The sequence below is a fragment of the Asparagus officinalis genome, chromosome 7, assembly GCF_001876935.1.
Source record: "Asparagus officinalis chromosome 7, Aspof.V1, whole genome shotgun sequence".
NCBI classification, from domain to species: Eukaryota; Viridiplantae; Streptophyta; class Magnoliopsida; order Asparagales; family Asparagaceae; genus Asparagus; species Asparagus officinalis.
In genome coordinates this window covers 145281682-145293329 of record NC_033800.1, presented here as the reverse complement: position 1 = coordinate 145293329, position 11648 = coordinate 145281682, and the positions used below count along the sequence as shown (strand labels likewise).

Genomic DNA, 11648 nt, shown 5'->3' with positions numbered 1-11648 from the left:
AAACCCATTTTAAATCATCACAGTAACATCATAAAAAAAAAGAGAAAATGTATTATATTTTTTACATATTTTTAACTCTTGGGTTTTGTATTTTGGGAGCTTAGAAAATTATAGCTTTGGTTTTGGGGGTCTGAGAACGTTGAAAAACTCTTGGGAGGAGGGCGGAAAAATTGTAAGGAAAGGGGGGGCTAGAAGCAATTTCACCTAAAAAAAATTTCGAGCTCGTGACGCTTTCCCCGGACCGTACTCTCATCATCACTCATCAGTGGTCTTCGGTCTCACTCTTTTCGTTTGACCGTCTCCTCCTCCGTCGTTGTCTTCCTCTCTCTCTCTCTCTCTCTCTCTCTCTCTCTTACTCATCCCCTTTTTCTCTCTCCACCCCCTCGCCACGACGCCATTGATTACCTCTCTCAGATCCGCCTCCTTCACTCGCCCCTCGTCATCACTCGAAACCCTAGCTACGATCGCCGCAGCCGACTCTCGCTCAGGTACCGCCTCCACCTCGATATCCCTAGATCTCGTCGACCTCGACCCGATCGATTCTTCGATTTTAGAAAAATGACCCGCATTAGTTTTTTTTTCCCTTGGCGATTACCGAGGGGGAATGCAACGAGCTGGGGATCTCGCTTTCTCGATCCTTTCCGTTATTTCCCCTTCAATTTCATCACACATACCCTGTTGTTTATGCTGTCAATTGCTTACTTGTTCAACTGAAATTCCACAGCCGATTTCACTGTTCACTCGATTGTTAAACAGTTACAATGCTGCAAAGCTACTGATACTTAATTTCATGGGAGTGTTACGCAATTGGAGAAGGCGAAAGTTGAAAACTTTTAGTCGCTGGGGGTGGTGATGTTGTAGTGTCAGCTTCAGTACAAACAGCTTAATCCTTTGTTAGATTAACTTGCTGTTTGTCGCGGTACTGATCCAGAAACTTTTGCTACCGGAGAAACTTGTTAAATTAGGCGTCGATTTCGTTCATTTGGTTGTTGAAATTAAGTATCAGTAGCTTTGCAGTCATTAGAATGTAGACAGCTCTCTTCATTTTTTTATTCCGAAAATAGTTCAATTCGGCAAACTGGAGAAAAGCACAGCTTCAAAGGTTAGGTTCTTGGGGTTTTGGGACATTGATGTGTGTAAAAGTCCCTAAGCATTACAAAGGTTGAGCATTGTTGTTTCATATTCTAACAATGTGGTAATGCAACACACGGGAGTAAAAAGATTTTGCATTCTAATCCTATCCTGTCCATTTATTAAAGAGAAAAAAAGAAAACCCCCTTCATGTGTTTCGCTCCCCACTATGGAGCATTGTGTGGCTTTCTTCCTTGTAAGTGGGAGTTTTGAGTGTTAATTTACTTTGTTAATCTAAAAGCTTAACCTTTTGGGCAAAGTGGTTTTAATATACTTATAGGTGGTTTGCGTCTAGGATCTTTTATTCATATTTTTATGACATATTTGTGAATGACTTTATTCAAAAGCTTAAGCAATTAGTTTGCGAGGCGAAAATGGTTATCAACACTCATGATTTAAATTTTAAAAAAAACCTATCTTTGAATTATCTTCTCCAATGCCTTGGATTGTTCAAACGAAAATAATGATGAATTTGATACCATCTCATAGAACATTTTTCATTAACCCTCAGTTTGAAATTGTTCTGTTCGTTTACACTGTAAAATTTTTGGCTGTAATAAATCTGACATATTTTAACTTCCAGATAGGTAATATCGAGTCGCTGGGTTCTTCTCATAGTGAAATTGTCCTTTATCAGAAGCTCCTTGCATCCAATCGATGAAACACAAATATTTATCTTTTCCATGCCTCCCACTATATTAGAAAGCATGGGTTTGCTGTGCAGCAGGCCAAAACCTTTAAACGAGGCTCATGTTGCAGAAAATGATCAGGTAAAAGTGTTTTTTTCTTTTTTCTTTTTCTTTTTGCTATGAGTGACATCAAGCATTAAAATTTTAGTTTTAGCATGCATGTTTGGCCTGCTTGTTATGCACTTGGTGAACATAAATATATCTCGAAATATGGTGCACAGGTAGATCTGAGGTATAACTTGTTTAAGCATTTTCAGGCTGCAGAAATAGAGAGACGGATTGCGCAAGAAACAAAGGCTGAGCAACACATCCATAAACTCTTACTGCTAGGTATTGCTCATCTAAAGTTTTTTCCCCTATTTTATTTGACATTTAACAATGTTTCAATAAAAAATATTTATGGTAAAACTAAAATGGAGGTAACTATTTCGATGCAATTTTTCCTTCGTCATGTGGTAAATCAAGCAGAAACAAATACTTTAGACATATATGACCTGTCATCTACCTCACCTCAGCAGCCGGCTTACAGACAGAAGCTATGATTGAAGTTCTTATTTTGTGTCATGTTCATTTTGACCTCCTTTTTTTTCATGTCCCTTTTCAGTGTTTCGCTTATGTACCTACTTTCTTTGTTATTCAGTCAAAATTATCCTTTTCCCATCTTCTGTCTTTTCCCTTGGTTGGTGGTCTTTCCATTTTATTCCCTTTCATTTTTGTTTGTGGATTGCCTTGAACTCTTGATGTGGTCAAATTGGTTTAATTGCCTTTCATTATTTTATTTTATTTTTATTTTGTTGTTGTCTTAGCAACATTGATAGTCTTGGTGACATTGAAAACACTCACTTGTGAATACCCTTAAAAATAATCATATAAACTTTAAAACTGTTCCATAGTGGTGTTTCGAGTGATTATATGTGGCCATCATAGTGCCATCAACTGACATGGTTAATGTCATATTTCAAGAGATGAAGCCACTATATGTACTTAGATAACTCATCAAGAAAGAAGTTGACATGCTACAACACAAATGCACAGCTGCATGAGAAACTTCCCTTCAGTATAAAATAGAATCTCAGTTCTAGCTGGTGCTTTACGCTTATCCTTTACTTTCATTTTTAGCTGTCTGCAACATGTATCTGTAGACTCTTTTCACCGAGAAAGTGTCATCTCTATGTGTAGGTATTGTCTAATATAACCCTTTATGTTGTATAGCATGTGGCCTATATTGCATGGATATGGGTGTGGGTGTGGTCATGGACATGGGTGCGGATATGGGACACGACAAACTTGTAAAATTTCGGATGCAATCATACAGGGACACAGCTATATACTTGTAAAACAAACCTATCCTGAGTCCAATGAGTTGCATAAATTTGAGGTGAAGCGTAGGACTTCAAGAAGTGTATCACGAGTTCTTTAAACTAAAACATGTGTTGTATGATTGAATATATGTCTGACTAAATGTATTTACATATTCAAGAAGTGTCCAAGGAGTGTCCGACACGGACACGGATACAGGAAGCATCGGACATGGATGCGGAAGCCTAGTTGAAGTGTCTGGGTAACCTACGCATGCGCGCATATGTAGAAACATATTCAAGACTGTTTTCCCCCTCTATTTTTACATTCTACTGTATTCTTCAATACCTAATACTTTTTGATATATTTGTTTCTTTCTACTTCCATTGTGAACGTCTTTTTGTTGGTCTGTAGGTGCTGGAGAATCAGGAAAATCAACAATTTTTAAGCAGGTAAGATGGACTGGTTCATTATTATAAGTTGCGCTTTACATTCAATCCTAACGTCTTCTTTGCTTTGTTTATGTTCAGATAAAGCTTCTCTTTCAAACGGGCTTCGATGAGGCTGAACTTCGTAGTTATACATCAGTCATTCATGCCAATGTGTATCAGACAATTAAAGTACGCTATACTGAAAAGGGTGTGTCTGTATGTTTCTTTTATAAAAAAAGGGCTTTAGTCTTATACACTTGGAAAGAGATGGTTACTCTTACATATTATTTATTTATTTAGTAGCGGACCCAATAATTTAGGGTGAGGGCTTTGTGTTGTTTGTTTTATTTGTTTATTTATTTATTCTGAACAGACAAATAACAACTCTCTCCCTCTCCCCCCCCCCCCTGCCTAATGTGATTGAATTGATCAGATACTATATGATGGAGCAAAGGAATTGGCACAAAATGATTCAGATTCCTCAAAGTATGTTGTATCTCCTACTAACAAGGTTTGTTAATGCTGTTCTTCATTCTGAAATCTATTTTATTATGTGTGCTTGGGCGTGTGCCCTACATTTGTGTGTCTGTGCACAAACAGTCCTAGACATGTAACATGCACTTACATATGGATCTCTGTCTTCAAGAGAAAAAAAAAGAAATTTTGCTGAGTGTATCTGTTTGTAGCATTGGGATCCAGAGGTCTATATTTGTTTCCTCTAACTTTTGTTAACAATTCAAGGCTGACTATAAGACCCCATATATGTTTTTGTTGTTTATATAAAATTAAATTTCCAAGTTACAAAACCAATTATGTTAAAATCTTGAGTATATGATATCAACAAAATTCCCTTGTACTAGGAAATTGGAGAAAAACTGTCTGAGATTGGTAGCAGGATGGAATATCCTATTCTGACTAAAGACCTTGAACATGAGATTGAGATCTTATGGAATGATGCTGCTATTCAGGTAAATTCATAAATTGTACATTGTTATGTGAGATTGACACTGGCATTTGTAGTTATCTTCTTCAGTATTGATCTCAAGCCTTCTAACATTTTTTGAGATAAAAGTCAAGTTTCACTTTCCTCCTTTTTTCTGAAGAAAATTCTTCTTATCTTTGCATCCCTCTCTTGGACCTGTGAGCCCTCTTGTCGTGTTCAAGCCTTTCTATTGACCTTTCTAACCAAGTCATGTTGCATCCTTTTATTTTTTATTTTTTTGTGTAAAAAGTTTTTGACTGGCAAGACATATTATTACCTTTTCCCTGCAGCTGCAAATTTAGGGTATACAACTAAGCAATCACTCTTGAATTTTATTGGTGATCATTACTACAGGAAACTTATTCTCGTGGAAATGTACTACAAGTTCCCGATTGTGCTCAATATTTCATGGAGAATTTGAAACGTTTATCTGAAGTGGATTATGTTCCAACAAAGGTATAAAATCTGCCATTAGTTTCTTCCTCTGCAAATCTGTATGCTCATACGAAACTTGGAATTGTGCTATAGCTCCCATTTGTAATGCCTTTCCTGGGATTTGTCACAAACCCTCCAAATGTTTTCAATTTTTTGCAACTAGACGCCCCCCTTCCCCCAGGAGAAAAAAAAGAAACAGCGGTACCCTCAATTATGCATGGACAAAGTCACAAAAATACCCTCTCCCTCCTCAAACAGACTCAATTATCTCAACCCTAACCCATTGGAACCTATCCCAAACCCCTTAAAAACTCCAAATAAACAAGCCCAAAACCCAACAACTCCAGTCAAATGAGCCCAAAGTCCCCAATCCCTTGACTTCCAAGTTCCAATTACCTCTCTTCTACCATGTCCACCTTCAACTCCCTCTCCCTCTTCTCCCTCAACCCCACTGCCCCACCATCCGCTCGGCCTCGACCTGGGCAAAAATGAGAAGAAAGGAGGGAAAAGGGGTTTTAGTGCCAGCGTACTAGAAGGGACACTCATTAGTTTTTCTTCTTCTATTAGGGGTATTTAAGTCATAATGATCGCACATGATTTTTACACGCGAACACAGACCTGATAGAGTTAACTTGGGGGTCAATTGACGAACCTTTTTTTTGTTTTTTTGTTTTTTTGTTTTTTTGTTTTTTGTTTTTGTTTTGTTTTTTGTTTTTGTTTGTTTTTTTTTTTTTTTGGGGGGGGGGGGAGGGACATGGAGAGCAACATGTCATGATGGAGCCATTGCAGGACATCTTTTTTGGCTCAACACGACCAATAATCTGACAATTGTGGGAACACCGTACAAAATAACATTACAATTAACAAAAATGATATAATATAGCAGGCCTCAGGCTGATCTGTGGGCAGGCAGCAGGTGCCCATAGTCAGCCCAAAATTTAACTGGGCCACTTTTCAGCCTTGCCAAACCTAGGAATGTTCAGGCAGTCACTGACTGGATTCTATGGACTGGCCCGCTTAGGCCCTCGGCTAGCTTTTTTGTTCTGTTCTCAAAATCAAATATCTTTTTGACTTATTTTCTGCCCCTCCCCTTAATTTCATTGCCAAATGCCAAGTTCCATCAGAGGATTTGTTTGCAATGAATGAAAGTACATTTTTTATATTAAAGGACAAGTCTAATTTGATGAGCATGTATATATCTTTTTTGCTTTGTGGATTTTGCAGGAGGATGTTCTTTATGCTAGAGTGCGAACAACTGGTGTGGTAGAAATTCAGTTCAGGTAAATTTTTTTTGTTAAAACTCAGGCTTTATTTTATTCCATTCTGGAATCTGCAATTATTTTTACCAAGCTGTTGATTGTTCATTATCTATGTTTATGAAGTTGTTAATTCAATTTTTTGTGTTGGCTGTACTGAGTTTGAACAGAAAATCTTGATCTTTCTCCCACTTGTGTAGAAAATACATAACATAGGGCTTCCTCATTAATAGGCAAAAAGCTTAATTCTTTTCTAGATTTTGCTGTGGCTTATGATTTTATTTCATATACTTATTGTGTTAGCACTTGGTTGTGCTTCATTTAATCTAGAGAAACTTAGATAGTTACCATCATCTACTATTAGCTGTGCTTTTCCTTTGATATTGGCTTATGACTTTCAAAGTTCTTTCCTGCTATATGACTGAGCAATCCACCATTTAAATCAATCCAATAACATCTAATGGATGCATGCTTATCTGTTTCATGTTGTTGCATTATACAATTTATGGAGACAAGTGTTTTTTAAATCTTCAGTCCTGTAGGAGAGAGCAGAAAAAGTGGTGAAGTATATCGACTATATGATGTCGGAGGCCAGAGAAATGAGAGAAGGAAATGGATTCATCTATTTGAAGGTGTTAAAGCAGTTATATTTTGTGTTGCAATAAGCGAGTAAGCCATTGTTCTTTACATATTCTATAAATTTCGCACTTTCAGTTTTTCTTCTCTGTAATCTTAGCTGATTAATTCTCTCCCAAAATCCTCAATGAAGGGGCATTATTTCTGTGTATCAACCTTCCAAGTACTTTCCTCATATACTCGTATCTCTAAAACTTAATCACCTTCAATGTGCAGGTATGATCAGGCTCTTTGTGAGGATGACGCAAAGAACAGGATGATGGAAACTAAGGAACTATTTGAATGGGTTCTGAAGCAAACATGCTTTGAGGTTTCCCTATGTTTCATCTAACAATCCATTGTTTCTAGCTATAGAATTTAATGACTTGTCATTCTTCTCTAATTACTGTCAGTTTCCTTGGAGCAGAAAACATCTTTCATGCTGTTTCTGAATAAGTTCGATATATTTGAAAAGAAAGTTCAAAAAGTAAGTCTTTTTACATCTGAAACAATTATTTCAAATTCATAGTTATCCGATACTCTTCTTGCACTACATATGCAGATCCCTTTAACGGTGTGTGAGTGGTTCAAAGATTACCAGCCTATGGCAACAGGAAAGCAAGAAGTTGAACATGCATACGAGTGAGTGCTTTATATTTAAATATCACCAATTCACCAACACCATAGGTTTATAGTGCACACACAAGCACAAGTTTCACAGTTTCAAAGTAAACCTCTCAAATCATTGAAATTGCTACTAGGTCCCAAAGTTCTTATAAGTTGTTTCAAATTAATGTCTCCAATCAAAGTAGCCGTAGCAAAATGTAAGACCTAGGGCCTAACAACAGTTACAATAATTTGACAGACTAATTTCAAAATATTAAAGATTTAAGGGAATAATAGTAATATAGGAAACCCCATGTTAAAGGGCCCTGACGCTACCCCAAAACTCTGTAGTTGTAAGAGTTGGGGTTATATTTTTATATTCTCACATGGCACTGTAGGCAGAACACCCTTTTTTATGACCTGGACTAGCACAACAATATTAATTTTTTAAAAATCCATTTAGAAATTCGTGATCAGGAAGATTTGAAGCTTGAGTTGCTTTGATACCATGTCAAAGGATCCTGCCACTTCATCAAAACTACGAAGTTATGATTCGGGTTATATTTTTGTATTCTAACAACCAAATGTAAAATAGTCCCTCTCCTATTGTCTTTCTTTGTCAATATATATAGAGCATAACAACCGAGCTTATTTTATTACAGGTTCGTGAAAAAGAAATTTGAGGAGCTTTACTTTCAAAGCACCAGGCCTGATCGTGTTGATCAAGTATTCAAAATCTATAGAACAACTGCCTTGGATCAGAAGGTTGTAAAGAAAACTTTCAAACTTGTCGATGAAACATTGAGAAGGCGAAATCTCATTGAGGCTGGCCTGATTTGAGAGTAGTATATACCCGTCAATTTGAAGAGCTCCTCGAGATTTCTATCTCTTTGTGTGCGTCATTCCTTTTATTGTGTCACTCCTTTCAGTTATGCTCTTTGATGAAGTATTGCTCTGGAGAATGGGTTTAAAAATTTGAGAAGGCTAGTTATTATGTTTTTTTTCTTTGTTTTTTTTTCTTTTCTTTTTGTTCACTTAATTGTGCGAGTAAGAAAAAATTTCCACGGCGTACTATTGTTTATACCGATTATTAGAAAAATGTCTCATCTATTTACTTGCATATGCTAATTATTGTCGTTGATGTTTCTTGCAGAATTTATATGACATATGGTTTTTACCTCTAGTTCTTTCATATTTACTCATACTTTTCAATGTTTGTGGATGGTAAGTCCCTTATATTGGATTAGATTGTGGGAATGATTCATGTCTTTATTTTGCGACACTTGAGGTTGAGGGGATATTTGAGCAACATGCAAGGGGGTATTTTTAAACGAAACATTTCAGTATACTTGCCGTTACTTACTAGAACCTAGTGGTTCTCCTTCCCATAAAAAGTTTATATGCGGTGCAAACTGCCACACTGGATAGTTGGATGCAGACCGTATAGCTAGTTGCCAAACAGCGATATCCAAATAAAGGTTAAATAATCAAGTGTAGAGATGACAATATCCACCTCTGGATCTTAGGTTATGACCGTGACATTAAATAATCAAGCACATATTTAAATGCACGAAGAAAATTGAACATAGTTAGATTAACTTCAAACCATATCCATGGAAACTATATAAAAGGTCCAGCATAATGAAGAGAACTTAGCCGGAACGATATTGTACTTTTATCTGATCGTCTTGAGTTCCTAGCTGACGTCTACACAGAGTCGATCGCTCACCCACATCGCCTCTCGGACACTTTTGCGAAAGCTGGGCTCTCTTCAAGAGGTTCGACTCCTCTTATGTTAGTCATGCTTGTCGCGCAGATTACTTATGCATGCGCTCCAACCGAGCCCAATTTGCCTACAAATATAGATGTGCTACTTTCTCATATGCTAGCGATGGTTCGGAGAGGTGGGTTGAGCCATGTAAAAAGTTCTATTCATTCGAGATCGTTAAAATTGATACGAGTGGATAAAGGGTCAAACGACGACGGGTTCACCCCAAACTTGACGTGTTGGGGTTTTAAAATATGTAGATCAATGTCAATGGATCGGATCATCCACAATGTAGCTCAATCATGTGATTTTAGGCCGCGTACTTAGATGATTATCTAAGACGTCACCTTAGGAATATTTCTCCTATATATATGTAAGGGGCTGTTTGGTTGTATGTTTTTACCATGTAAAAGGATGTAAAGTGTAAAAAAGTGGGTCCCAATGTCAGCTTTCATCACTTTCAATTGTTTGTTTGTAGTTGTGAAAATAGTGTAAAGTGATTTCATATGCTGCTGTGACTTGTAAAGTGATTTCATAAAAAAAGACATGATTTTAGGAGAGAGCTGACATTAAAGTTAGAAAAAATTAATAAAAAATAATTCCAACTAATATGATCATTTGAGTAGGGATCACTTTTTACACTTTCCAAACAAACAATTAAAGTTACATTTGCAAACCAAACAAGCAATTTATGATTCCAATGGAATAAAAAACAAACAAAGAAAAGTATAAAAGTAAAATTGATGATGAAATTGATGAGGTGGACAACAACTTTCCAAGTTGTGTCATAAATACACAACTTTACCAACAACCACCAAACAACCCCTAAGTGAATCCTTATCGCCTATGTGGCACAATCTCCACCATCATCATAAAGTAGGCACAAATCCCCACCAACTCACACACTCTCTCTCCTACTTTATAAGGATGATGGGGATTGTGCCATATAGGAGTCAAGGAGGAAATCCCCTCCTATGACAATGATACCCATTAATCTCATATATATATATATATATATATACTACATTAATGGTGGCTGGCAACATCGGAAACTGAAGATAATGATTAAAACAAAAAATACAACACGTTCTTTAATACTCTCTCTTACTATCAACGTGCCACGTCCTTTCACTTCCCCATTTCTCTCTCTAACTCACTTCCCGCTCTCTGTAACTCACTTCCATCTTCTATCAAGCTTTGATCTTCCATTTTCGCATGAAGAACACAACAACAATTCATTAAAAATGATCCTAACCATCCAAGCTTTCGCTGGAGTGAATCTGGATTCACTCCAGTGAATCTGGATTCACTCCATTGAATCTGGATTATATTGAAGCTCGATTCATTACAGTGAATCCAGATTCACTGAATTGAATCAGATTCACTGAATTGAATCCAGATTCAGTGAACTGAAACTCGTTATCAAACAATAGCAAATCTGCAAAAATAAAAAATAAAAAGAATAAGAAACTTATGGTAAAAAAAAGCTATAAAATTTTAAACCATGATAAGATTTCACATTTTACAGCAAAAAACTACGATTTTTATGGTAAAGAACAAACACCTCACATAACTGAATCTGGATTCACTGCAGTGAATCTAGATTCACTCATGCGTTTATTTCTTCGAAATTAGAGCACATACATTTATTTCTTCAACAATTTATTAAAAACCATCCTAACCATCCAAGCTTTTCGCTGGAGTGAATTTGGATTCACTCCAGTGAATCTGGATTCACTCCATTGAATCTGGATTCACTCCATTGAATCTGGATTATATTGAAGAATAAGAAACTTATGGTAAAAAACAAGCTATAAAATTTTAAACAAAAAGAATAAGAAACTTATGGTAAAAAACAAGCTATAAATTTTTAAACCATGAAAAGATTTAACTTATGGTAAAAAACAAGCTATAAATTTTTAAACCATGAAAAGATTTTACCTTTTACAACAAAAAAATACGATTTTTATGGTAAAAAACAAACACCTCACATACTGAATCTGGATTCACTTCTGTGAATCGAGATTCACTTATGCGTGTCTTCGTTTTTCAACTGGTTTCCTCAAAAAACAAAAAACTTTTCAGACTAAAAGGTGAAATATTTTACCTTTTACAACAAACAGCTACGATCTTTAAGGTTAAAATACGGGTTCGGCGTTGGCGTCGTCGGAGGTGGATGACGGCGAGGTGGCAGGGGGTGGAGGAGCTCAGATCTGGGTTGTTTGAAGGTGGCGAAGGAGATGGAGAGGAGGTTGACGGCGTCGGGTCTGAGGGAGGGGCGTCGGTTCGTCAGAGGGCAGCGAGGAAGGCTGTGGGCGATGAGCGGTGAACGACGTTGGGTGCTGGTGGTTCTCAGGGTGTCGGAGGGAGCTCAGGGGCAATGGAGTTGGAGGAGCTCGGTGAGGAGTTGGTGGTGTTTGTGATGGTGAGAGAGAG

At 37.0% G+C, this 11648-nt stretch overlaps 1 protein-coding gene across 4 annotated transcripts; it reads left to right on the top strand.

Moving 5' to 3' along the window:
* On the top strand, positions 257 to 8575 carry LOC109848696 (guanine nucleotide-binding protein alpha-1 subunit). Of its 4 annotated transcripts, none has more exons than XR_002248858.1 (14): positions 257 to 488; positions 1715 to 1901; positions 2078 to 2150; positions 3534 to 3571; positions 3650 to 3739; positions 3984 to 4061; positions 4411 to 4518; positions 4887 to 4988; positions 6192 to 6247; positions 6758 to 6892; positions 7076 to 7169; positions 7252 to 7325; positions 7401 to 7480; positions 8107 to 8132. XR_002248858.1 is itself a non-coding variant. In XM_020418337.1 (14 exons), exons 2-14 carry the CDS (start codon positions 1815 to 1817, stop codon positions 8282 to 8284), a joined length of 1179 nt encoding a protein of 392 aa, XP_020273926.1. In that variant the 5' UTR covers positions 260 to 488; positions 1715 to 1814; the 3' UTR covers positions 8285 to 8575. The 4 variants fall into 4 exon arrangements, 3 of the variants coding, with proteins under 3 accessions (XP_020273926.1, XP_020273927.1, XP_020273928.1); XM_020418337.1 differs by having other exon boundaries at positions 260 to 488; positions 7266 to 7325; positions 8107 to 8575; XM_020418338.1 differs by lacking the exon at positions 257 to 488 and adding an exon at positions 782 to 919 and having other exon boundaries at positions 7266 to 7325; positions 8107 to 8575.

Excerpts from the sequence above, each read along its gene's own strand:
- LOC109848696 (XM_020418337.1), top strand. The coding sequence starts at position 1,815 with ATGCCTCCCACTATATTAGAAAGCATGGGTTTGCTGTGCAGCAGGCCA. Across the intron at positions 1,902-2,077 it reads ATGTTGCAGAAAATGATCAG|GCTGCAGAAATAGAGAGACG; the intron begins GTAAAAGTGTTT and ends AAGCATTTTCAG. Across the intron at positions 6,893-7,075 it reads TTTTGTGTTGCAATAAGCGA|GTATGATCAGGCTCTTTGTG; the intron begins GTAAGCCATTGT and ends TTCAATGTGCAG.